The sequence below is a fragment of the Simochromis diagramma genome, unplaced genomic scaffold (genome assembly GCF_900408965.1).
Source record: "Simochromis diagramma unplaced genomic scaffold, fSimDia1.1 OVJJ01000421.1, whole genome shotgun sequence".
NCBI classification, from domain to species: domain Eukaryota; kingdom Metazoa; phylum Chordata; class Actinopteri; order Cichliformes; family Cichlidae; genus Simochromis; species Simochromis diagramma.
Genome location: NW_024387250.1, coordinates 8,505,894 through 8,530,731, shown reverse-complemented (window position 1 = coordinate 8,530,731; position 24,838 = coordinate 8,505,894). Strand labels below are relative to the sequence as shown.

General features: G+C 40.2%; 3 protein-coding genes across 5 annotated transcripts; 1 reads left to right on the top strand and 2 right to left on the bottom strand.

The window, feature by feature from the left end:
* Window positions 1-97: 97 nt before the first annotated feature.
* si:ch1073-143l10.2 (uncharacterized protein LOC565165 homolog) lies at window positions 98-3,562 on the bottom strand. The gene is made up of 7 exons (XM_040001366.1): window positions 2,999-3,562; window positions 2,856-2,919; window positions 2,650-2,734; window positions 2,273-2,346; window positions 1,652-1,903; window positions 1,404-1,522; window positions 98-670 (listed from the first exon to the last, which is right to left on the bottom strand). Exons 1-7 carry the CDS (start codon window positions 3,126-3,128, stop codon window positions 597-599), a joined length of 798 nt encoding a protein of 265 aa, XP_039857300.1. The 5' UTR covers window positions 3,129-3,562; the 3' UTR covers window positions 98-596.
* On the top strand, window positions 2,659-18,114 carry edrf1 (erythroid differentiation regulatory factor 1). 3 transcript variants are annotated; one of them, XM_040001353.1, is made up of 26 exons: window positions 2,659-2,830; window positions 4,259-4,358; window positions 5,195-5,403; window positions 6,219-6,285; window positions 6,371-6,496; window positions 6,940-7,064; window positions 7,173-7,317; window positions 7,432-7,533; window positions 7,662-7,783; window positions 8,451-8,562; window positions 9,531-9,678; window positions 9,763-9,874; window positions 10,275-10,386; window positions 11,141-11,425; window positions 11,557-11,628; window positions 12,096-12,243; window positions 12,341-12,532; window positions 12,661-12,861; window positions 13,016-13,234; window positions 13,360-13,586; window positions 13,721-13,879; window positions 14,595-14,744; window positions 15,007-15,160; window positions 15,302-15,417; window positions 15,703-15,875; window positions 16,322-18,114. In XM_040001353.1, the coding sequence occupies exons 2-26, from the start codon at window positions 4,260-4,262 to the stop codon at window positions 16,485-16,487; spliced, it is 3,741 nt and encodes a 1,246-aa protein (XP_039857287.1). In that variant the 5' UTR covers window positions 2,659-2,830; window position 4,259; the 3' UTR covers window positions 16,488-18,114. The 3 variants fall into 3 exon arrangements, with proteins under 3 accessions (XP_039857287.1, XP_039857284.1, XP_039857285.1); XM_040001350.1 differs by having other exon boundaries at window positions 12,338-12,532; XM_040001351.1 differs by lacking the exon at window positions 2,659-2,830 and adding an exon at window positions 3,851-3,959 and having other exon boundaries at window positions 12,338-12,532.
* On the bottom strand, window positions 17,885-24,838 carry dhx32b (DEAH (Asp-Glu-Ala-His) box polypeptide 32b). Its single transcript, XM_040001361.1, is given in 12 exon segments — window positions 17,885-18,077; window positions 18,658-18,848; window positions 19,858-20,048; window positions 20,787-20,927; window positions 21,022-21,213; window positions 21,920-22,019; window positions 22,021-22,070; window positions 22,155-22,248; window positions 22,712-22,948; window positions 23,062-23,437; window positions 24,015-24,208; window positions 24,363-24,838. Coding segments are annotated over 12 exon segments (2,223 nt in total). The 5' UTR covers window positions 24,645-24,838; the 3' UTR covers window positions 17,885-17,902.

Genomic DNA, 24,838 nt, shown 5'->3' with positions numbered 1-24,838 from the left:
ATTTAGTCAGTTAAGGAATACAACATGCAATGTTTAAAATAATAGTCTTTGTTCAGGAGAGGGTTTTTTTTTTTTTTTTTAAAGTCTCTTTATTTTCTTTTACAGGTGATAAAGAAGACAGTAACACATAATTACATACAAGAGTGTGCAGTAAACTAACACTGAGCTTGATTTTTCAAAATTACTAAATGTTTAATTCGTTGAACAGTAATTAAAATGTTAAAAAAAAAAAAAAAACAACTGAAAACTATATGAAGTTGTTTCAAATGTTAACTGATTAAAAGAATAATAATCGTAGAACCTGAAGGGTTTGATGCATTGATCATGAAGACGATGTCCACATGTGATCAGCTAAACTTCAGGGTGACTTGTGATGTGAAACTAGGCACTCTAACTATACGTCACAAACAAATTTGCATAGTATAGTGGATCTTTCAATATATTTTTAGATAAATAATAAAAATAGATCCATGTGAGCAATTTGTCCTAACATTTGCAAAGAAAAACCAACTACATTTTCATTATTTATGTCATCATTTCATCTATAAGCACTGGGGAGAAAAAAAAAGTGTTCTCCCTGCGATCTGAAGGGAATATTAGGCCTGTGGTGGACCTGAGATATGACACTGGTCTGGGAGTCCACTGTGGATATCTGTTGGATTATTGATCCCTGAGGACAAGATAGACAGACACAAAACAATTACCACTGATTCTTTTGACCAAACATTGAATTAAAGGTCTTGAGCTGTAGATTAAAGTGGTGGGGAAAAAAAAAAGACTTTGATGTATTTGCTATTATTGCAACATTCATACATTTTAGAATTCATTTTAAAATCTTGGTAGTGACTTTTAAAGCTTTGAATTGTGATGCCCCTGCCTACATTTCTGATCTGTTAGAACCCCACGCTCCCTCTCGCAGCCTGAGATCATCTAATCAAAGGCTGCTGCTAGTCCCACGAACACGTTTTAAGACCAGAGGAGAGAGAGATGCTGTGAAGAGTGCTATATAAATAAATTGAAAAAAAAATCTTGCTCAAAAATAGCATTATATCAAAGTGGTTGCATATGAATTTCCTATTAAATCCTTAACTACCATTAGGTTTTATTAGTAGCTGGGTCCAAGAGTTCATATTCAGTACTTCATGTACTGTAACTCTTATGAAGTTGCCACTGCTATCTAGTTAGATGGTTAAAAGCAAACAAACAAAAAAAATATCATTTTGCACTATTGTCTCATTTTTTCATTAGCCTTTTGTGTATCATATTACCAGCTCACCACTAAGACACACTTGTCTTTAACCTACGACCTAAAGCTTCCTAATTTAAAGAGCAAAAAGGACGGCCTAAAAGTCAGCCATTTGTTTGCATCTAATGTGTGTTAATATCTATATGCAGATTCTTACTCTGAATGGCTGATGTAGACTGTGCTGCATCACTTGAAGAATTGGTCGGCGTGGGCTCATGCTCTTTCCCCACACCTTTCTGGAGGTGCTTCTTCAGATGTTTGGTCAAATGTTGCCACCTGGTAAAAGGGAGCAGTCCCAGACAACTTTTAAGCTTTAAAGTGTGACCATGCTATTATATAAAGTTAAAATATTTAAATTTTTGAGCTTTGCAAGTCACACAGAAACTCCTGAACTCATTATCTCACCTTGCCTGAGTGACGTTGTGATTATTCAGCCTGTCTGCTTCCTTTATTTTCTCCTCCATCCATCGCTGTAATAACCGTTCTTTCTCTCTCAGTGCATCTGCAAGAGCTTCCGTTAGGCACTGCTGATCCACACGCAGGGCTGCTAACTCTTTGGATTGACACTCTATGGTGAACTCATATTCTGAAAGGGCTTCCTTCAGGGTGTTACTCCCTCTAGCCAGAGTAAGTGCCTCTTGATGGAACTGAGACACACTGTAACAGCAAAGTATTATAATGGTGACGAACTGATCCCTTATATTCTGAATACAAAATCCCAACAATCGGCCTAACCTGGAAAATTATACTTCTTTATTTCAGTGGTTCAGTATTCCTACGAATATAAAATAAATTTATTATATGACCAAATTAACTGTTTACTACTCTAGGATTAATTGGCAACATATTGACTAATTATGGGGAAACTCAATTTGAAAAATACCTTTACTAGATCTGAAATATACCGTGAATTAACACTTTCCTCAATCTGGTCCATTATGTGTTGCTTTTACATTGTCTGTGTCACCTAGTGTGTTTTTTTAATCTTGGAATCATAGTCAGTACTAACCAAGGTATTTGAATTACCGTGATTGCCAGTACTGTAGTTCATCTTCTTTGAGATGGAGGACGGTGGTAAGGTCGGAGACAGTTTGAGATAACTGGGTAGGCAAAACAAAGGGTGAAGTGACCCAGATCAAAAGCAGACAACAGCACACACCCATTAAAGATGATTAAAGTATTTTCTCCACTCCTCTGAACCAGTTGCAATAATGAATGTTTATTTATTTATTCATTTTTTAAAAGTTCAAATGCTCTGAAAGTTGTTTCAGATTGTCAGATGTGGTGTTCGTGCATATCAATGCAAATATGCTGCTCTGCATTTTACGTAAACGTCTTCCCTGTAGTAGAAAGTTTGAGCCGCTGGGGCGTTTAATCATTGGATTACTCCTCATTTAACCCACCTTATCTACCAGGTGCTCACTCTCTCTCAGCCGGAGTCGAAGCAGTGTGGCGTTTCCCCCAACCTCAACTCCATGTCTTTCTAAACTGAAAATAAAAACAAGTGTGCAGATTTAAAATACTTTACAAAAAAAAAAAAATCAAGCAGAGGACAAACCGATCAGCGCAAGCGCCAGATGTAGGGTAAGTTAAATTCTGCATTTCTAACCTCTGAGACTGAACATCAGCCAAAATCTCGTCGCGAAGTTCAAAGCGTTCCTCCAGCTGAGACACTAAAAGAAAACAGGCAGACGTCCTTAGGCTCTGATAGAGAGGACAACATCAAGAGAGGCAGAGAAAAGTTAATCTTACAGCTTGTGAAAACGCCAACAAAGGGGAGCTTTTCTCTGTGGTCTCTATGCTGCAGCCTTTGGCGCACGTGATTCTTCCAACTTCCCATTATAATGGACACTTTAAGGAAAAACCTGTCACGTTTGCGCATCCAGTATAGACTATACTAAAGCAGCTGGATCACAGCGTCTTCTGCCCTCACATGAAGTCTGTGTCATCCACGCAGGAATTAAATGCACTCAGCAAAGTTTCACAGCTCCTCCCTTTTCACTCATCAGCTTGACATTCCACTACTGGCTAGACATTCTTACAAGGATCCCTATTATATTATATTATATTATATTATGGACAGGAGAAACATTAGTACTCGAATATAATCATTACTTAGATGCTTAAATTGTCCCTCCACTGCTAATATTTTCATGACTTGTCATCTCATAATTTAGAAAAATATCCCTGCACCTAAATGCTTTTGTTTGAGATGCTTTTTTACATATTTAAAAAAGTATCACAACTTTTTACAGGTTTTTAACAGCTAAATACCTGAACAGAATTGCACTGGAATTGTTTGCGTACCTCACACTGAATCAAATTGTTTAAAAAGAGAAAAGTCACACCACATGCAAAGCTCACGTTAAATTAAAAACAATGGTGTGAACAGTGAATTTCAGAATAAAAGGTATCAGAAGAATGTGCTCCACTTTTCCAGAAAGAACTTATGAAAACACTTCCGGTTCATCTATTTTTCACAATAAATCGTTTCAGATAAAATATTTTTCCTTTACTAAAACAAATATCTAAAGTTATAGCTTTAAAATGTAAATGTAAAAATGTTATTATTATTGAAAAGTTTTATTCTTCGAAACAACTGATAAAATTAGTTTTGTAACTCTTTTTGCCTTGAAACAGGAAGTTGTTGTTGGCTTATTGCTAGCGCTTGCGACTGCTCTGTCAATAGACTGGCTGCAGGCTACAGGCTTGTGTAAGTAGTCACGGAGCTAAGAGCTAAACATTAGTCGTTTACAAAGCAATGAAAACTGTTCGCCTTCGTGTCGTTTAGGTTTAATTAGTCTAGTGAAACTTCCATTTTACAGCTTTACGTGCCAGGGTTTCTTTATCGAGGAGCTAGCTTGTCAAGCTAACTAACTTTGCCAACATGTTAACTTACCTCATTCGTTATTCGACTGATGTATAGACGGTCCACGGCTTGTCGAAGCCATGGACATGTTATTTGTTTATTAAATCGGAGTTGTTTGGTGAATTAGATCTTTGTATGTCCAGTATGAGCGCATCAGCTGGAGACGGAGAGCCTTGCACCCCCTTGGATAATGCAAAGGAAGAAGTCAGTGGTCCTACCTGCACTGGAGACAACAGTAAACATGTAAGTAACTAGTCTGCAAGGATAATCTACCATCTAGTATGTAGTATGTTGTCATGTATAACACTCTTTAATTAGTATTTGAAGTGCTAATGTTGAGTTAGGCTACAGTGGATTTATAGTGCCATCTGTAAACATCCTATAACTTTAGTGAGAGTGGGAAGCAGGTGAAGGAGAGCCTGATGAGGTGGATGAATGCTCTGGAGAGAAGAATGAAGGTCAAGAAAAGCAAGACATAATACATGTGAGTGAATAAGAGCGAGACAGGTGACAGGGGAGCGAGACAGTGTAGATGAAAGGAGTAGAAGTAGTGAAGGTAAAGGATTCCATATGCCTGGGGTCATCATCATCAAGTAACGGACAGTACACAAGAGCATTGAAGAAGTGAGTGCAAACAGGGTGGAGTGGGTGAAGAGGAGTTCCAGGTGTGATTAGTGACAAAAGGACATCAAAAAGGCCTACAAACCTACTGTGATATATGGTTTGGAGACCGCGACACTGACAAAAAGGGCATTTGGGCATTTGCAGGAGAGAGATAGTGGATTTACTGGGCAAAAGATGTTAAATATGGAGCTGGAGGAAAAAAGACAACCAATGAGATTTGTGGAAGCAGTAAAGGAGGAAATGCAGAGAGTTGGTTTGACAGAGTATAATGGTACAGATGGGTTGAAAGGAGGCAGACGATCCACTGTGGTGATCCTAAAAGGGTGCAGCTGACAGAAGAACATCAGTGTGCATACTATACTCATGATAATCAACTGCCAGACATATCCTTATTTAAATGTTACTCTGTCAGTGCTGTCCATTCATTCTCACAAGCTTGATATTGTTATTTTTAGGAATCATCAATATGCTCAGGCAGCAGTGAAATAAAAAGCCGTGCTGTGGTCAAGTACTGCGCAGCCCCACCACCTACCAGCTATGCCCTACTGCAGGAAAAGACCGACTTGAAGCTACCTCCTGCCAACTGGCTGAGAGAAAACCCCCAGCTGGGCAGCGCTGGGACCACTATATTAGGATCTAGCAGCAAGAGCAAGCCCTTTTCCAGGTATAATTTAGAAAAGGGGGCACGGGTTTAATTTTTATGGGAAAGATTGAATTTGAATTGGTGTCGAGCTCATGACTGAGGTAGATAGGCACCACTTTTATCATTACACCAAGTATTAAATCTTTTGCTTAAATGTAATTTGCGAAATGGTTAACTATATGGCAAAAATAACTAAAGAGGGCACAGCATGAGTCAGAACCAAATGCAGTTAAAATTATGGATAGGTACACACTGGACAATGCAAATGCCCAATGTATACTTTGGCTTTCACCACCACTGGTGTGGGTGTGCCTGAATGAAATCATAAGAAACAAGAAATTAAGAAAAAAATGTTAGTTATATCTTATTACCTTATTTAAAAAAATGGTTTACTTCTCAAGATTACATTTATGAGGATATGCAGCTTTAATACATTCAGTTCTATTTCTTTGAGATGTTGCGACTATGTCTGGATGAGAGAAGAAACTAGGTAAAGTTTCTATTAGCAGCAGATATTCTTTTCCTAATTGTGAAAATCTGCTTAGCAGATCACCTGTGTTACTGGTCCTTATGCACTTGTGGAGACCCATGAAGACTGATACTCTATCCGCAATAAACGAGGTGTGGAATGGAGTATTGCATAGTTGCAAAACTATGGTTCAAACTCACAGTGGAGGACTTTTCACTACATAATTCAAAGTACTAAAACCCCCCAAGCTGCTGCACTTTCATTTAGGATCTGAGTGGGTAAATTATGGATACGCTTGAAGACGAAGACTTTAATTATTGCTACGCAGTTAGTTTGTATTGAGTAAACTGTTTTTCTTCTTTTGCAGTTTTGGGATGGCGTACGAGTTCATCGACTGCATCGGAGATGATGTTGATGTGGTTTCAGACTCAGAGGTTTGTGGAGCTGCTGCAGAGCTATTTCTTTGTTAGCTTCAGAGGCATGCAGTTGATGTTAACAGAATTCGTTTTTACCTTTCAGAACATCAAGAAGCTTTTGAAAATTCCCTACAGCAAGTCTCATCTGAGTATGGCAGTTCATCGTGTGGGGAGGACTTTGCTTTTAGATGAGCTGGACATTCAAGAGCTTTTCATGAGATCCTCTCAGGTACAGCCGAGCGACCCTTTTTAAAATCAAGAGGATATTGCCTCCATTATTAATTTTAACTGTGAAGTAACTGGCATCTATCAATGTTTAACATAAAAGCTTGATGAATAGGGAGTCCCAATGGATATTTTTCCAGTGATTTATTTATTTATTTTTGTGTTATTTATTTCCTGTTCCTGTTTCAGAGAAAATACATTTTTACAAAACTCTAAAACTGATGTTTTAGATTTAGTAAGAACATTTCACCCTGTGCAAAATTGATGTGACACAACAGATTAGTATCGCCCACTGAAATGTGTAAATGCAATTTTATTTGACAATATGCTGATGGAAGTGAATATTGACCAGTACCAATATTAAAATTATTATTATTGTTATTAATCATGGTAGTAACTGTTAAATGAATATATTATTTAACTCTCAATGCAACTTATGTGTTGTAGACAGGAGACTGGACATGGTTGAAGGAGTTTTACCAGCGGCTAATAGATCAGAAGTGGCAGAGAAAAAAGAAGAGTAAAGAGCACTGGTATCAAAAAGCAATCCTGTCAAAGTTTCTCTATTATAGGTGAGGAGTTGGCTTTGCTCGAATAAATGCTGGAGTTGAACGTGAGTTATTCTTCAATCTGATAGTAAAACAACTTTTTTGTTTTCGTTATTGTTTTGTTTCTTGCAGTATAAATGGTGATGGGGCTGCTGAGCCTCAATCAGATGGCCTGAATGAAGGAGAGGAGGACAGTGGTGCTGATGAGTTCAGCTCTTCATGGCCTACAGCCTTCACTAGCACGTCTAATGCAGAAGAATCAGAAGCTCCCAAACAGGTAAGTTAAGCTTTTAGTCATCTCTGGAATTAAATTTTGTATTTGTTCCACATTCAAAAGTATTTTGTGTCACATGAGATGAAATAAAAATGAAGTGTGCTGTTAAATGTGCAGGAAAGTGTTACCGTCGACAGCAGTTTTGCTTTGGGCCAGGTGACCTCTGTTCCCAAAGAGCAAAACCTCCCGACAATCTTCAACGAAGGAGAGAACGGCCAGGTAACACAATCTTTTCATCCTTTCTTAATAGTATAATACTACAGCTAATAGCACATGCCCTGTGTCTACATGTATCTTCTGATTTTTTTTTTTTTTTTTTTTACACTTTGATGTCCCTTGCATGACAGGGTTTAAGAAATGACTTTGTACGAAACATCATGTGGACTTTTGAAGACATACACATGTTGGTTGGGTCCAACATGCCTATTTTCGGAGGTGGTCGTTATCCTGCCGTCAGTCTGAGACTCAGGTAGGATTTTAATTCATTGGTTCCTACCCAGGATCTGAAATTAGCACTCGTTAGGAGCTAAATGACAGTGCAGTCATGCATTTTAATTGTATTTCAATTTGATTCTTTTAGCTCCTTCTGGGTATTTGTCTCACCAACATAATGTTAAATTATTCTTATGACATAATGAAACAGTTATGTAATAGGTTGGCATACATTATGTAGGGCAGTGGTCCCCAACCCCCGGGCCTCGGACCGGTACTGGGCCGCGAGAGTTGAGGCTCAGGTGTGAAATGTGTGGTTTTCGGGGTTTTTATGGGTTTTCAGCGTTATTTTGTTACCGTTTTTATCGTTAACTCTGCTTTCCTGGGTCTTTTCACGTGTGTTATGAATAAATCTTCTTTTTTTCAGTACCGGTACTAGTTTTATTTTGTTGTATTTATCCATGACACCTTAAAGGCCGGTCCGTGAAAATATTGTCGGGCATAAACCGGTCCGTGGCGCAAAAAAGGTTGGAGACCGCTGATGTAGGGCATCATAGCATGTATATATTGTTCCTAGAGTCATCTTTTAATTTAGTATAACTGACTTTAAGAGGTGAACCAGCATCATTGGATTCATCCTGCTACATCCTTCCTGCTCAGTCTCAAACATCGAACTCTGTGTTTTGTTTTTTGTTTTTTTTCAGGGACAACAATAAACCAATCAACATTCTGACAGGTATCGACTACTGGCTTGATAATCTGATGTGTAACGTCCCAGAACTTGTCATGTGTTTTCACGTTAATGGCATTGTTCAGGTAAGCTAAAATATTTCATACAGTAGCCATGCCTAATAGAAAATCATTAGATAAGATGATGGTACTTGGTACTTACAATTTTAATATTGATTTGTTCATCTGAGTGGTGGCTGCTGGAATAAAGCTATTTGCATAATGTGTTTTTGAGAATTTGGGACTATAAGGCTTCATCCAGAAGGAGGAGACTGTAACTCGTTGCGCAGAGATATTTGAAATTGTTCTGTACTGTATATAAGAATATAATACAACAGCACAAGAGACATTAAGGGTGCAGTGGTAAATAAAATCCTGCTTGTCCTTTTGAGATTTAATTTAAGAATGCCTCCACAGCTTAACGATCAGCAGGCTTATGGCTTCTTTTAATCAATAACACATGTTCATTAATTAAGTTCATTTTGTGTGTCGGGTCTAAGCTGCAAATGTCATTGGGGAGTAAAACACGAACCACAAGCCTAGGCAGTGCCTGTGCCTGTATGTAATGCACTTAGTTGATGTTTCCACCAAGTTTCACTAAAGAGCAGTGTGTACAGCATATATGATCCAATTAGTTTTTGGAGCAAATCTCTGCATAAATTAGTTTTTTAAATCAGGGGAAAAATTGCCCTTAGACTTAGTCTACAAGTTCAAAATGATTTCACATTAAAAGACAAACATGTTGGAATGAAAAATCTGTTAAATGTGAGCTAATTGGTTTAATTAAAAGGATATGTGTGAATGTAATATAGTGAGAGGAATACATAGTTCAACTTCATGCTTACGCAAGAGGTTCTCCCATATGCAGTCGGTGATCCAATTAAATGGTGGTAATCCTTACTGAAACAATTTGCATATTAATTAGGATAAAGTTTTTCTTTGCTTGTGGGAAAAATAAATAAATAAATAAAACAACAAGTATTGTGAGCATAAGCAGTTTGTGCTGTGGTGCTCATGGTGGGAAATTTTCTCATTGTTTTTGATTTTTACTTCAGAAATACGAGATGATAAAAACAGAGGACATCCCTCATCTGGAGAACTCGACTTTCTCCACGAGAGTCGTGAAAGACATCGCCCAAAATGTCCTTTCTTTCCTGAAGTCCAACTGCACTAAGGAGGGTCACACGTACTGGCTTTTCAAAGGTGGGGGAAAAAGTGAGCAGGAATGATCTAAAAGTTGTATTATTTTGGAAAAGTGTTTTCTAAAGTAATTTCTTAAATCCACAGCCAGTGGGAGTGACATTGTGAAGCTTTATGATCTTACGACTCTGTGTGAGGAGGCTGAGGAAGAGAAATATCAGAATCCCTTCACTCTTCCTGTGGCTGTATTATTATACAAGTAAGTATCTAAGACAGACAATACGAGCGGCCTTGTGTCGTAGGAGTCCTGCAGCTGTGAAAAGTGGTTATAAAGTTTGAAGTGTGGGGGTGGGTGTTTGGATAGCACTGACACCTCACAGCGAGAAGATTCAGGGTGTAAACCAGTGTGGAGTTCGCCTGTTGTCACGTGACTGCAGTTTTTATCCAGGTGCAGTTTAACAGCTGTCATGTTAGTTTGATTTGTTCTAAATTGGCCGGAGATGAGGATGTGAATGACATCTGTCTCTGTGTGATAGCCCTTTGATAAACTGTTGAGCTTTGTAAGGTGTAAATCAAATTAAACCAGTAGTTACCGGGCATGCCAGTACGTCAGTGTGTTCTTGTTGTTTTAACTTTATGTTCATGTGTGTGTGACACAGAGTGGCCAGCAACTTGATGCTAAAAGCGCGACAAAACAGAAAGCACTATGGCACAATCAGAACTCTGCTGCTAAACTGTGTCAAACTTCTAGATCAAGACAGACATCCTCAGGTAGGTGCAGATTTTCAGACAAATGAGAAAGTCGATACTCTTTCCAAGTTAATAACAGGTTGTTTTACGGTGGCCCTGAAAGGTCAAATGAACTGCAACTTAAGAAAACACCAGCAAAATAGAAAAATGCTGCAAAAGGTGACAAAGCACAACAGAAGTTGAATAAAACACAAAGGAAGTAGAAAAAACCTGCGACAGACTGGCCACCTGTTCAGGTGTACCCTGCCTCTCGCCCTAAGACAGCTGGGATAGGCTCCATCACCCCCGAGACCCTGAAAAGGATGAGCGGAAGAGAATTGATGGATGGAAGTAGAAAAAACAATGGAAGTGTTTCTGAAGGACTGCACTGAGACACGGTTAAAAGAAGCAGAGGCTTCATGAATGTTGTGAGGGAGAAGAAGTGTGCTTTTGCAGTGTTTTTTCTATTTGCTGGTGTTTTCTTAAGTTAAAAATAATATTTAAATTTAATACTAAACACTAACAGTGTGAGCCTCTTAAAATGTGGAGCGATGGACTTGTGGTATAAAGAGGCAAATTTTAGATGACTTTGTCCATCTATTAATGGATCTAAGTCCTTACTATCTTCCTACTATCTTTCTCCTGCTTCTTCTTTGATATTCTTATTTTCGTATCTATATTCAGACAGTGGAGAAAATGCAATGTGAAACCACTTGACTAACTCTGAGTATGCCATTACTTAGATTTGATTGAACTTGACTTCAGCCCTGATCGCCTCTGTCTTCTGTCTGCTCAGATCATTGCCTCTGCCCACTATATGCTGTCAGAGCTGTTCCAGCTCGACGAGCCTCTTGAAGAAGATGGAGGGGAGTCGCTGCGGGCCGGTGGTTCAGAGGACAGCTACAGTGACGAAGACAGGGAGGAGGAGGAAGAAGAGGAGGATCTGACGGAGGACAGCGATGATGATGGTTCCTACAGTAACTGCTCCAGCCTGCAGGATGATAGCAAAGCGGTGGCTGTGATCCGCTCTGTAGGGGAGCTCTCAGTCCCGGAGAAGTATAGATCCACTCACCAGATCAGAGTGAGTGAATCTGTAAAAGTTTCCACAGCCTTCTTAGCATCGACTGAATGGTGGAAAGTGGAGTACAGAAATAAATATCTTTATATACATACAAACTAATATTTTCTTTTTCTTTTTTTAAACTTCTTCAGCCAAGTTGTACTTTCCCCGTTTCTCAAGACAAGGAAGAGAGATGCAGACTTGTCCTGAGCTATGTGCTTAAGGTGACTTTCTAAATGTTTAATGTGAATGTTTGTTTGCCTGCAGTGCAAAAAATGTGACTTTTCAAAAAGTTTGACATTCTCTTCTATATTAAAGGGCAAATACACCTACACACATTTACACATCAAAGTCTCCTTGCAGCTCTTGGTTTATAAACTGTTTTGTTAAACTGCCTGAAGTGATCTCAGTGTCTGTTTGGTTTGTCTGATGTTTAAAAATGGGGGGGGGGGGGGGGGAGTGTGGTTTTGAAAAGAAGTGAGGTTGTCAGATGTCTGTAGACGGTGTCCCATCTCTGCTACAGACAAGCAGCTTCAGGCTACAATAACTGCTACTGCCTGGATCTGTTATTGGACTGTTGGTGGTCAAGATGCATTATGTATAAAGTCTAGGTGTCAATTTGGACACGTCGAAACGATATGTTACTAAATTGATTGGATACAGTTTTGTAATGCTGTAACATAATCCACAGGGATTAAAGGCGGTGGATGGCAGCATCAAGAAAGAGAGCGATCTTCCAGCTGCTGACCCCAACACACCCATCCCTCTCAAATATGAAGACAGAAGTGCTACTGGAGCCTGTGCAACTGAGAAAGGCATCTCTCTCCTGCTTGAAAGGGGTAAAAACAACTTATAATACTGCAGAAGAAAACGTGACATAGACAAACATGGTTTTCACTGAGGCTTCCTTTTCCTGTCTTCTTGCTTTTTAAGCAGCAGGTCCCTTGCAAGGGGAGCAGAAGCACACAACACGCTCAGGGATGATCCCCGGCTCCTGGCAGCATCATATGAAGCTGAAACTCTTCTTCAAAGCCTCAAAGGCCTACTACGTCCTCTCTGATGCGGCCACTAACTTGCTGAAGTATGGGCGAGCGTTGCGTTACATCAAGCTGTCTCTGCAGTGTTATGGTGAGGTTCTTTAACTGTTTCATAATCAATTAATTGAAACTTAAACTACATTTCTTTGTTGTTTAATTTTAATCTCGACAGTGACAAGTTTCTTCAAAATTGTCTTCTTCCATCCCCTCATCTTCCAGATGCCTATTGTTCAGTGAGCGGTACACTGCACCCACATGTGCTGCTGTTTCACAGCCAGTGCCTGTCTCTGTGTGGGGACATCCAGCTGATGTTGGCTCAAAATGCGAACAACAGAGCAGCTTACCTGGAGGAATACAGCTACCAGACCAAAGAGGACCAGGAGATTCTGCACAGCCTGCACAGAGAGAGCAGCTGCCAGGGTCAGTCCCTAAAGAGAAATTCAGTATATTGATATTCCTGCTGCTATGGTGTGCAGTGTCTTAAATATTTCACTGTCTTCAAAGTCATTCACAATAAATTGTTTAGCAAAATGTCCTAAAAAGTATTCCATTCCTTTTATTCTCTATCTACTAGCCTTCAGCATGGCAACAGACCTAGCGATGGACCCAGAGTACCAGCTGTTTGTTAGCAGCAAGTGCTATGAGGCAGCATATGAATTACTTGTCTCTGAGCCTTTGAAAGATCTTACTTCAGATCAGCTGAGTCAGGTTCTCAAACGACTGGGGAACATACGCAATGAGATGGGAGTCTATTACATGAACCAGGCTGCAGCCATGCAGGCTGAGAAAGAGGGTAAGTTACATTACAGCAAATGCAGTTTGTTTAAAAGAGTACGGCGAGAGTTATTCTTTCTTTTTCTTTTTTTTTTTTTTTTGTAGTATATCACCAGCCTTTTTATTCTCCTGTTCCCCTTCTAGTGAAGAAGTCTGTGTCTGCAGCAGAGCAGGAGATGTGGAAAAAGAGCTTTGGCTTCTTTGAGAAAGGGATGAAGGACTTTGAAGCCATTGGGGACAGCACTAACACAGCCTTACTGCTGTGTAATACTGGCAGGCTGATGAGAATCTGTGCCCAGGCCCACTGTAACCTCTCTGGCAATGAAGGCAGAGGAGAGTTTTCACCTGAAGAGGCTCTTTACTACAACAAGGTGCCACGCTGACGTTTTCTTAAATTCTTGATTAAGTGTTCTTACTAACACTCTGCTTTTTTGTTTTTTTCAATCATCTGTCTCACTGCATCTTGACTGTGCCTAATCATACTATCTTTGCAATATTACCTCAGGCTATAGACTACTACCTGCAGGCCATGAAAGCTTTGTCAAGCAGAGAGAAGCACTCAGCAGTGTGGGACAGTGTAAACTGGGAATTGTCCACTACGTACTTCACACTGGCCACCCTTCTGCAGGACTATGCCCCAGTATCCAGGAAGGCCCAGGAACAGGTGGGTTTCAACACATTTGGAGCTAGGTAGAATATTAAGGCTTTAACACATTTTACATTATTAAGGATATCAAAATCGTACTTGCATATATTTTTGGCTAGTTTACACGGTACATGCAATTTATATTCACTGCAGTTCTCCCTCTTTTGCTAATGATGCATGTGTGGACACCTTCCCTTTGTTATCAGATCACTTTGGTCTACTTGTCTGACTTGTAGCCTTTTTGTGTCAGGACCAGCTCTGCGCTGATAAAGGGACACACACTGTGCATGAATTGGGTCAGCAAACACCACACACCCCACTTGAATAATCATTATAGTGAATCTTTGGCTGGAAAATGATTTCAGTCCATTAGTCACTCTTGTTGGTAGCACTTCAGTTTACAGCTTTATCCTTGCTATGCTGAATCTCTCACACTTGCAGCTGAGAAAGAATTCCTCATTTCGCCAAAAAAAAGCAAGGCCAAGATTTTTTTGGGGGGGTTATTTTTGTTTATCTGCTTTGTTTTGTTGTTTTTATTTATTTATTTATTTATTTGTTTTTTTTTAAATGTTTTTATCATATTGTATTATACCTGATATCATCATTTCTCAGCCATGAAAGTAAATAAATATTGTGTTTTAATCATATTTTCATCACATTTACAAGTACATTTTATTTCTTATTTTTCATACACAGTAATTTTTTACTTATCCATTCCTGTTTGTCTTACCAGATTGAGCGAGAGGTGACCGAAGCAATGATGAAGTCTCTCAAGTACTGCGACCTGCAGACTGACTCTGCTCGGCAGCCACTCTACCAGTACAGAGCCGCCACCATCCACCACCGCTTGGCTTCTATGTACCACAGCTGCTTTCGCAATCAGGTGGGAAGTTATGTAAAATTATAGAACAGTAGAAAACCATTCTCCTTTCCAATGTCTTGGATGCTCTTTGTGTTAATAATTGGCATTTCTTGGCTCAATGCTTTTTATGCATGCCAAAAATAAAATATGTGACTCTGGGTAAGGAAACGACGTTCACGCTGACTAGAAAAGAACAGAAGTGGGATACGCTGCCTGTCTTTATACTTGTAGCGGTATAATGAGCTGATGGATGTCTGTGTTTCTGGCTGTAATTGTGTGACAGGTGGGGGATGAACACTTGAGAAAGCAGCATCGGAGCTTGGCAGAGCTTCACTACAGCAAGGCTGTCAGTTTATTCCTCAGCCTCAAAGACGCACCCTGCGAGCTGCTCCGCACGTTGCTGGAGAGGGTGGCTTTTGCTGAGTTTACGATGGCAGGTGCGCAGCTATTCATTATGATGACTATCACAATGTTGGCTGCAATGTTTTGTTTTATTTTTGTCAGATGAGGGTTGAATTGAAAAACAGTGTTTCTTTTCAAAGCCTCTTTTGATAATTCTTCATGTTGTTTGTCCACAGGTCAGAACAGCAGCACAGCTAAGCTGAAGAGCCTGACTGGAGCAATAGAGATCATGACAGAAACCCGCCATGCTTTCCAGCTGATTCATAAAGAGCTACAGGAGGAGCAGACAGAGGTAAGTTTCACAGTAGCTCATGGAGGATTTTTCCTGGCTCAGGGGTGTGATTTATGCACATAAGCATACAGCACAGGCAGTGAGTTTCTAATTCCTTATTTAACAAAAATCAAAGTGTTTTCTGACCATTTAATAAATCGAATGAGTGTATATTATGCTCATGTTAATGAAGCCCCAGTAACCCCATTACAGCTAAATTCTTAGTAAAAATAACTTGGTGGAAATGACTGAATTTGTAAAGCTTTGGTAACATACAGTCTTTTCCTTCTACTTCTTGTTCCATAGTTGAATGAACCAGACTCTGCTGAGTCAGCAGAGTCTTCCGACGTAGCCAATGGCCCAATGGCAGGACTGAACCTCCAGGAAGTGATGAAGTTAATTGGCGTATTTGAGCCCAGTTTCTCCTTCCTGCTCCTGCAGGTGATCAAACTGATGACGACAGCGAAACGTAAACCAAGGTGAGCTCCAGTATGAAAGCTGGTTAGGATATCTACTTAAATTTTACACAGACCTTTATTTTAATATCCGTCTTTAATGTCACTGCCTTATTGCTTACCATCATGAGACATGAGATGGCAAGAAGCTATTGCTGTAAAACAGCCATAAAATAATAAAAGAAACCCATTGGGACTAGATCAAACTTTTAGGGAAAAGTTCCGGGATTTAATGAAACAAGAATCATTTAAAGGTGATATAATAAAGCTAAAATAGATCATACTCTTTACTGTTTATCACATTCTAATAATTAAGTAGCGGTCCTACCTGACAGTATACGGGTACAGCAACATTTACTATGACTACATGAAATGTATTTAAAAAGGAAAAAACAAGAACAAAAGAGATTAATTGTGAATTTAAGCAACCTTTTCATCTGCCCTTTTGAACTCTTTCATCTTTATTGCAGCAATAAGGACGAGGAGCTGCTGAAAACCTATAAGAATGTATACTCCAAGCTGCTTCGTGCTGAGAAAAACGCTCCTCTTGTCAGCCGCGTCGAACTCTACGTTGAGCTCCTGCAGCAGCTGATGCAGCGGACAGGAAGTGACGACACAGGCACACGCAAGCCATAACAAGGAAGACGCTCAAGAATCTGACTCTGCTCTCTGGACCTCGCCGAACTTCCAGGGTACATTTTGGAGAAGACTTGACATCCTCAAAGATGCGGTGATATAAAATAATGGCTCGTAGTCACAATAACAGGCAAACACTCAGGCAACCTGTCTTACTCTGAATTACAGTCTCAAGGCTAACTTCACCTCCAGCGCCTTCATCTTTTTCTAACATTTGCATCACAGGTTTTAAACTGTACATTTTTGTGAAGACTTGTAAATTCAGATGCTATTATTTAATTTTATGATGGCTTAGCTAGTTTTAGGTCACTTCTAAAGCTCTTACGCATTTATGACTGTACCAAACATCTAAAATTATTATTATTTTATTTTTATTTTTTTTCTACAGACACAAAAAAATGTGATGACAATTTAAAAGCGGTTATTACCAAATGTAAATGCAACACAAAGGAGCTTAAAAATAACAAGCTCAGCACAGTATTCTTTTCAATTTAATTGGCGTTTTTGATATTCAATAATGCCAGTGAAGCTGTGAATAAAATAAACTGATGTGTGACAGGCTTAAATAAGCTAAAACGTGTTATTTGCTTTTCCAAAAACTAGAATGTGCAATAAATTGGAAGCATACAGTGGAAGCTTTAGAGGTTAGTTCGTCCACAGTGCTGTTGAGGGTTTTTTTTTTTTTTAAAATCAGCATGGTTTGCTGTGGGATGATGATGATAATAAAATGTTTTTGAATTTCATACTGTGATATATTGTTTTCTCTTAAATTGTTGCTTGCTAACGATATGCATTTGACACCAGTTTGCAAAAGTAATTATCTCTGGAAAAAAAAAAAAAAAAAGTACAGTGTGCTTTGCCATCAAACTAGCCCCTGCAATTTTCAAGGCAGCATGGCACCCTGTGGGTTATGGTCAGCCGTCCTTGATGCGCTGTTCAAGCCCACCAAAGAGGTGAAAGATGTTTTCACTGTGGTGTCAGTGAACTGGGTCAGCCCTCTGGTGTCAGCTATATTCACACCAGATGGAGCTGCAGACATGTCCAGACTGCTACTGCAACTCATTAATCAGGCCGGGGACACAGTGCTATCTGTCTGATGGCTGAAGAGAGATGAGGAGGAAGGGAAGTCAGAAAATCTTTAAAGGACTCGATGGCAATGTAAAAAATCTTGAACATGTATAAATGCGAATAATCAGGGCTTAAAAAGAGCAATATTTTTATTTCATATATTAGTTCATTTTGTATAGCTATTCAAATATAACATACAAAGACTATATTGGGATTGGGGGTTAGGGCACAGTAACTGTGCCACAAAAAAGTAATACAATTATAGGATTCTTTACTTGATGATCCAGTCTCTTTCTGTACTATATTGTGCAAAAAGTCCCAATAACTTGAAACAGTGGCTCCATCAGTCACTGTATAACACAGCGGTCAGAAGTCTGATCCTCATGGGATTCCTTTTGTGTTGCTGGTGGTTTCTCTTCTTGGTACTGAGAAGGCCCGTGGTTCAAAATGTTTTGCAGGATGTCTTTGCTCTCACTCGATGGTAAGTTGTAGAAAAAGTACTGTGGTGCCATCTGAATGAACCTAACGAAGGAGAGAATATTTTAGTGTTCTGTGCACCGAAAAAACAACTGTAGACCTTCTATTTGTGATGAATTTAACTAATGCAAACTTAATTTCAATTTGCAAAGCTGTTTTCGATCTCATTTAGTGCTGAGCGGCACACGCCTTTGTTGGAAAGAAGACTTACGGTGTGTCTGCTCCTCATATTCGAGCTACAGTGAACGGATTTGCACATGCTCAGGATGTGAAACGTAAGACGGCATGAGAAAGGCTATAGAGCTTTCTCTCCCTCCATTAAGCTGTAGCTCCACATTCTTAGAGATCTGTGCAATCCATAATCCCTTCTTCAACTAGCAGATACTTAGAAAGCAGGATTATAGGACCTCCCTCCACAACCAGCATGACCAGTCTGAGCTGAACTAGGCCTTTAAATACATACGGTTCAAAGGGGAAGGGGAATGTGTCCATCTGATTACATTTAAGCCTCCCTCAGAAGGGTGGTCTAAAAAAAAAAACTGCATCTAGTCATTTATGCAAATGTTAAAGAAGTCAACAAATGAAAATGTTAAAGGAAGGAAATGGAAACAAGGCTGAGACTTACTCCTGTGGTGTTATGTGGGTTACGGTGCGGAGGCAGTTGTCCTCTGAAAAGGAGTGTTCGTGGAACAACACCCACTCAGGCAGGCCCAGCTTGGGACTCTTGGCTCCGTAGCCAGACAGAGGATGGATCTGCGCTATGTGCTTGTGGGTTATAATAAAGTAGTTCCCAGATCCATCCACATCACGTGCCACCTGGGAAAAAGAGTTGGTGCAGGATGTGATTTCATACTTGTCATTTTTACCTTTAAATAATACAGTTTTTAAAAATAAAAACCATAGTAAATGACACACAAAAAAGCTGAATTCACACTCACAGTCTGGCAGTCTATATACAAATATGGAAATAAGTTGAAAGGGAAGGGGCGGTTAAATAAGCAGTGAGTGAAGTCAAATTTAAAGACGAGGAGTTAAACAAGTGCAAGTTCCGAAAGGAGTAGAAGTGTCGGCTGAGAGGTAGACTCTGAGAGCACAAAATACGCGGTGTTTAAAGAGTCTGATGAGGTGTTAAGATTGACAGGAGCTGAAATGTGAGCTCGAGCCAAAGCGACGTGATGAACGCAACTGAAGTGTGTGGTTAGAATTAAAATATAAATACAGCTAAGTTCAATAACTGAAGTTAGTGTGCAAAGAAGCGAAGATGCAAACCAGTGAAGTCTTTAATTAATCAGTCAAAATCTGTATTCAAAGCTGAAGGCAACATATAATAATATAATAATAATGTTTGTCAGCTTTGATTGTTTAAATTAGTCATAAAAAGCAAATTATTCAGCATGTCTTTAATCACCTACATGCTAAATAAATGGAAATGCATTAATATTCGAAATGGGCCCCATTCTTTGACCATTAATTATGGAGACTAAACTCTGAGTGAAATTACACATGATTAAAACACCCTTCATAATGCTGCCATTAGTTCCACTCAGGAGAGTTTAATGTTTTTAAGAGTCTTTAGAAGGACTGTGGGTGTTTGTTGTAAGCAGAGTATTTAAATTCTCACTGCAGATCGAATACAGTTGCTGTGCTTTTTGGGCTGGAATAAAAAACAACAACAAGAAAACAGGATTTCTAATTTAACAGTTTATTCCAATATGGCCGTGTGCATGGATGGGTGCAGGATTCTCCCTACCTCCCTTGTGACCTTGACTCTGAAAAGCAGTAATGAAAATGGGAGGATGGACGCTAATAAATTACATTTTCTGACCTGCATGAAGAAACCTGCTAAGAGGGCTCTCTTAATGTTGACCGTGTTACTTCGGGAACCAAAGGCGGGCACTGAAATGGGCAGCTCGATCCTCTTCAGGGTGTCGGTGAGCTCACTGCGAATCCCGTCGGCCATCAATAAAGCATTGTGGTCCAGATAGAAGTCTTGACACCACTTCTCTATATTACAGTCTGACAAAACAGGAAGATGGGTTTGAATTACTGAATCGGTGGCAGTAATTAAACTCTTAAAACTGCCATGTGTTTAGTTTTTCTGCCTACTGTCTAAACCAGGGAAGTCGAGCTCATCTTACGCTGTGGTTCAGCCCACTTTGATGTTAAGTGGGCCAACTACACATTTAATCCCCGCGATATTTTAATATAAGAAAAAGAAGTGCAGTTTCAAAAATAAATCTCACTTTTTCTACTTGATTAAAAAAATGTAATCGTAAGAAATAAATGTGTAATATTACAGAAAAAACATGTCAGCTCATTTTACACAGTCTAATAGAAAGCTGTGTTTTACATTTTTATAATTTTTTATCATTTTAATATTTTATATTATTCATAACTTTTACTGTGAACCCACTGTAAAAATCCCAAATTTCTATAGTAGATGGTAAAAACACCAGGATCTTTCTGTTATTTATTTGTTTATCTATTACTTATTTACTTTAGTGTTGTATAAACTGCCATGTAGGTCTTTATCAGTAGGAAAAGCTGTAAAACTTATATAAATGCAATAAAAAGTCTAAAAGTCATGTCCTTCCTCACATGCTCCAAGAATGTTCAGTGGGCCAGAATGGAATCTTTGGCGAGCTGATTTTGGCCCCTGGACCTCATGTTTGACACCGTTGGTCTAAACTGTAGGAAACTTATCACTGGTATAAACATTATGAGATTGTGCGTGGCGATGCTCTGCTCACTCACGTGGATCCTGCTGGCACTGTTTAAAGGCCTTGTAGATATTAATCAGGGTGAAGTGGTCTCCCTCTGGGTGCTGGAACTTCATGTAGCACTGGGTCGCCTCTGGTTTCAGCTCCACAGAAGGAACCATGAAGCAAGATGGCGCTAAAAGAATCCAAAAGAAAGCAAAGCACGGTTTTGTAGATCTACATGACTCTTTATAGCATATTTGTGCTAAAAAGCCACACAGTCACATTACCTGATAGCATAGCAGCAATGATGACCACCTCGCTGACGCAGTCAAACTCACAGGAGGCGAGCACGGTCTTTGCCATCTGTGGCTCCAGTGAGAACTCAGACATGATGACGCCCATCTCAGACAGGTTGCCGTCATTATCCAGAGCTGCTAGGTAGTCGAGCTCCTCCAAAGCCTGCATGAGGCCTGCAGGATCTGGGTTGGACAGGGTTTTGGATTAAGCACCATAAAAAAAAACATATGAGATAATTAATTACACTGAAATACATGTTGAGTAAAAGTGTTGTGTGCCATTTTTTCATGCCGTCCAAATAGTAATCCAAAGCACTAGGACAGCCCCCACAGTGTACTGGCACCCCAGTGGGAATGCTTGGAGTGAATGGGCAGCAGCAGATTAGGATTTTATAATCCTCACCAGCATCTGCCGTGTATCACTATGCAAAATAAAGCTGTTTATTTATTTTTTATTTTCTTTTTTAAACAAATGCGTTTTTTCCACTAGAGAAATACAAACACAGACCTCAAGACAAAATGAGAGGAAGGGAAAAATTATGAAACCACAGCTGTCTATTATCTTGTGTTGTCCTTCATACCAACTCCGCCATGTCTGTGCTCTAATCAGCTAATGTGAGGCTCAGTGTCTGTGTGTTTGTGTGTTTGTGGGGGTGAATAAATCCGGGGGAACAAAAGCAAACGAAAGCAGGTCAGCTCTAAAAGGATGCACGCAGAACAGGAGCTGTCAGTTTAGCTGAAGCACGGCTCACTGCCCTCCAATACAAAAAGTTCCTGTGTGCTGGAACAAAAGGCAAAGAACTGACTGAACCCGAATTTTTAATTAAGTTAGGGAACAATGGTTCAGACAAAAATCAGTTTTTCTACAGTCATTTTATGCAGATCTCACCTGGTCTGTCTATGAATTCGCAGTGACCCAGTCCGGCGATCTCCATCCTCTTCAAGAACAGCACAGTGGATGTGATGTCAGACTCCACAATATGCGGGCAGTATCTGAGTAGGAAGTTGTCTATCGGTTGGATAGAGACGGAAACACTTGCCTACAGGAAGCAAACATCATTTTTTAGATGGGACAGCTGAAGTGAAGTAGCAGCCACAGATTTTGTAGCATTTTAACTTCTCACCTGCCGGACCTGCCAGTTGCCTTCGACTCTCGGTTTGACCGGTGCTGATAGGCTGAATGATGACTGAGTTTGTTCTGATCCTGGGGTTGTAGACCTGCAACAGCACAGCGGGCTGTTAACCTTGATTTACGTTAACTAAGCTACATTTTGATGGCAAATATTTTCACCCCAAATAACACAGAAATATCTAGAAAATAATTTGAGAAAGACTGATGATTTAAATTGTTATCTTTACACAACACTGACAAGAGGCTAAAATTAAAACTTGACTTATTGTCTCTATTGTGTTGTGCTATAATATAAGATGTACCTTGTTTTCCAGACCAAAGCTTAAGCTTTAACATTTTTTTGTGAGACTTCAGAATATCGGTTTTTCTCTCATTTTCTTTCTGCATAGGAAGTCCCATACAATGCATTCAAATCTCTGCTTTTTCAACACATGAAACTCTCTAATTAATCAGCAACTGGGTCTCTGCATCAGCGATGTAATTTTTAACCCTGGAAATCAGCCTTCATGTAAGTGCTGATTTAAATAATGCAAATAACAACCAACTTACATATCTTTTCTCAAGCCCGGCATCAATAACAAAGCTTATCGAGTTAACAGCCCAGAAAAAGTCCTCATTTGGGCTTGAACTGAGGAACACTCGGCGGGTCTGGCTGGTCTCCTCTTCCCCCAGGACAGGCAGACTCCCAGGCTGCCCAGGGTGCACAGCTATTGGCAGTAGCTCACCCAGATCGATGGGTAAGCTCTTCCTCTCGTGGGACAGGATGTTGTGGGCCAGATCTATCTCCTGGTAGAGAGTTAACAAAAAGGAAAATCAGAGAAAGACGTGCATTAGTTTCAGGCTTCTGAATCTACTGGTCATGCAGTGATGTTTTTGGTGTTTTTTTTGTTTTTTTTTACCTGCGTTGTCACCAAAAACACAACCACATCCCCCTTCTCTCTGGAGCGATGGATCTCCAGCACGAGACGGAGAGCAGAGCAGAAATAGCCGTCGCCTGTGCTGCTGTACACCACCTCCCCTGCACCCGGGGTCTCCAGGTGAATCAAACGCGCTGCCGACCCGGTAAAGTGGGCCAGGTGCTTGGGGCTGGGTGGGAAAGCTGTAAGGAGGACCACACGGAGCTCTGGCCTCTGCAGGACGATGTCCTTCAGCAGACCCAGGAGAACATCAGTGGCTACAGTCCTCTGGTGGGCCTGATCCACGACCACAACACCGTAGTGTGCGAGCAAAGGGTCTGACATCATCTCCCTCAGAAGCATGTCATCCGTGCAGTATCTTTTAAAGGCCATAAAATGATGCTTGACATTAGGAAAGAGCAAGTAAATGTACGCACAGGCACACTGTATCTATTTTGATATAGCATGAAATTAATCTTTTCTATAATTTAAGCCTGCATGCTTAAACCAGTATGTTAAAAGAAAATCCATTCAGCATCCCTGAAGGTGGCAACTTAATGAAAAACACTTTGTCTACACTTCAGCTTTGCTGCCATTAGTGTAATTTACTCTAATAATTAGTCTGAGGAGGGGATCCTTGCCGGGTGCCTGTTTATCTTGTCTCCCTCCCCTTAATGTGCTTAGTTTCATTGTTTCCTAGCTAACCTATGAGGGACCCACATGAGGGAGTGTGACATATGGGGAGACAGGGAGCCGGGCAGCTGTGGACGAACTGCTGAAAAGAGCCTCTCAAGCCTTTTGTTCACCTCCCCTTTGAGAAGAAGAAAAGGCGGGGTGATTTAGCTTTGTGTGTCATGACCGTGCATTACTATAGCCGCCATGCTGAGAGAAAGACTCTGAGAAAGAAACATTGGATGTATAAAGTGGGAAAAGTAGGAAGTGCTGCTGTACCACACCTGAGGACTGTGTCAGTAGTGCAGCAACTTTCAAGAGGGATGCTGTACCCAACTTCGTGACCGATGTTGACATCCATCTCGTCAGCCACTCTGAGGGCGAGATCTACAGCCTGTTGTGCATGTATCTGGGTACAAACCACCATGCCGTGCTGGAACTGGACTGACAGGCAGAATTCAGCACACCACTGAGGTATCTGTTTCAGAGTAAGATTAACAAAACAAATTGCTTACATTACAGATGCTTCCAGACTTTAAGTTTTTAGAAAAATGACTTAAATGTCTTGCTGTAAAAAAAAAACAACCAAAAAACATCCAGTGCTGAAGTGTTGAATACCCCACAGTACTCACTTGAGAGCTCCTTCCAGTTTTGGCAGAGCCACTGACAACAACAAACTGTTCTTTGGCCAAAGTGTCCATGAATTCACACTTTGCTTTCCACACTGGCAGTTCCTTCCTTTCTTTCAGCAGTTTGTAAAACCTGGAGGAATAAGGCAGTCCATCAAACTGATTAAGCTCCAAGATGTCGTCATATTCTTTGTCTCCTTCGCTCAAAGCTCCTGTGTCTGAACAACAGGGTGATTTCCCCTCTAAATAGTCCTCTCCAGTTAAAGTTGTAACGTCCTGCGCCATCACAACTAGGCTCCGGGTCTGTCAGGTTTACACTTCATTTACAGAGCCACAGAAATTGAGTTTGTAGGTCTCCAGCTCTCAGTAAACTGTTGGACAGCACTCAGCCCGCCTCCGCAAGTGAAGCCAAATGAAAGGCTCACTAGGCGGCCAGCCCAGTGTTGTCATGTGGCCACTAATCTCACAGAAGTGCGGAC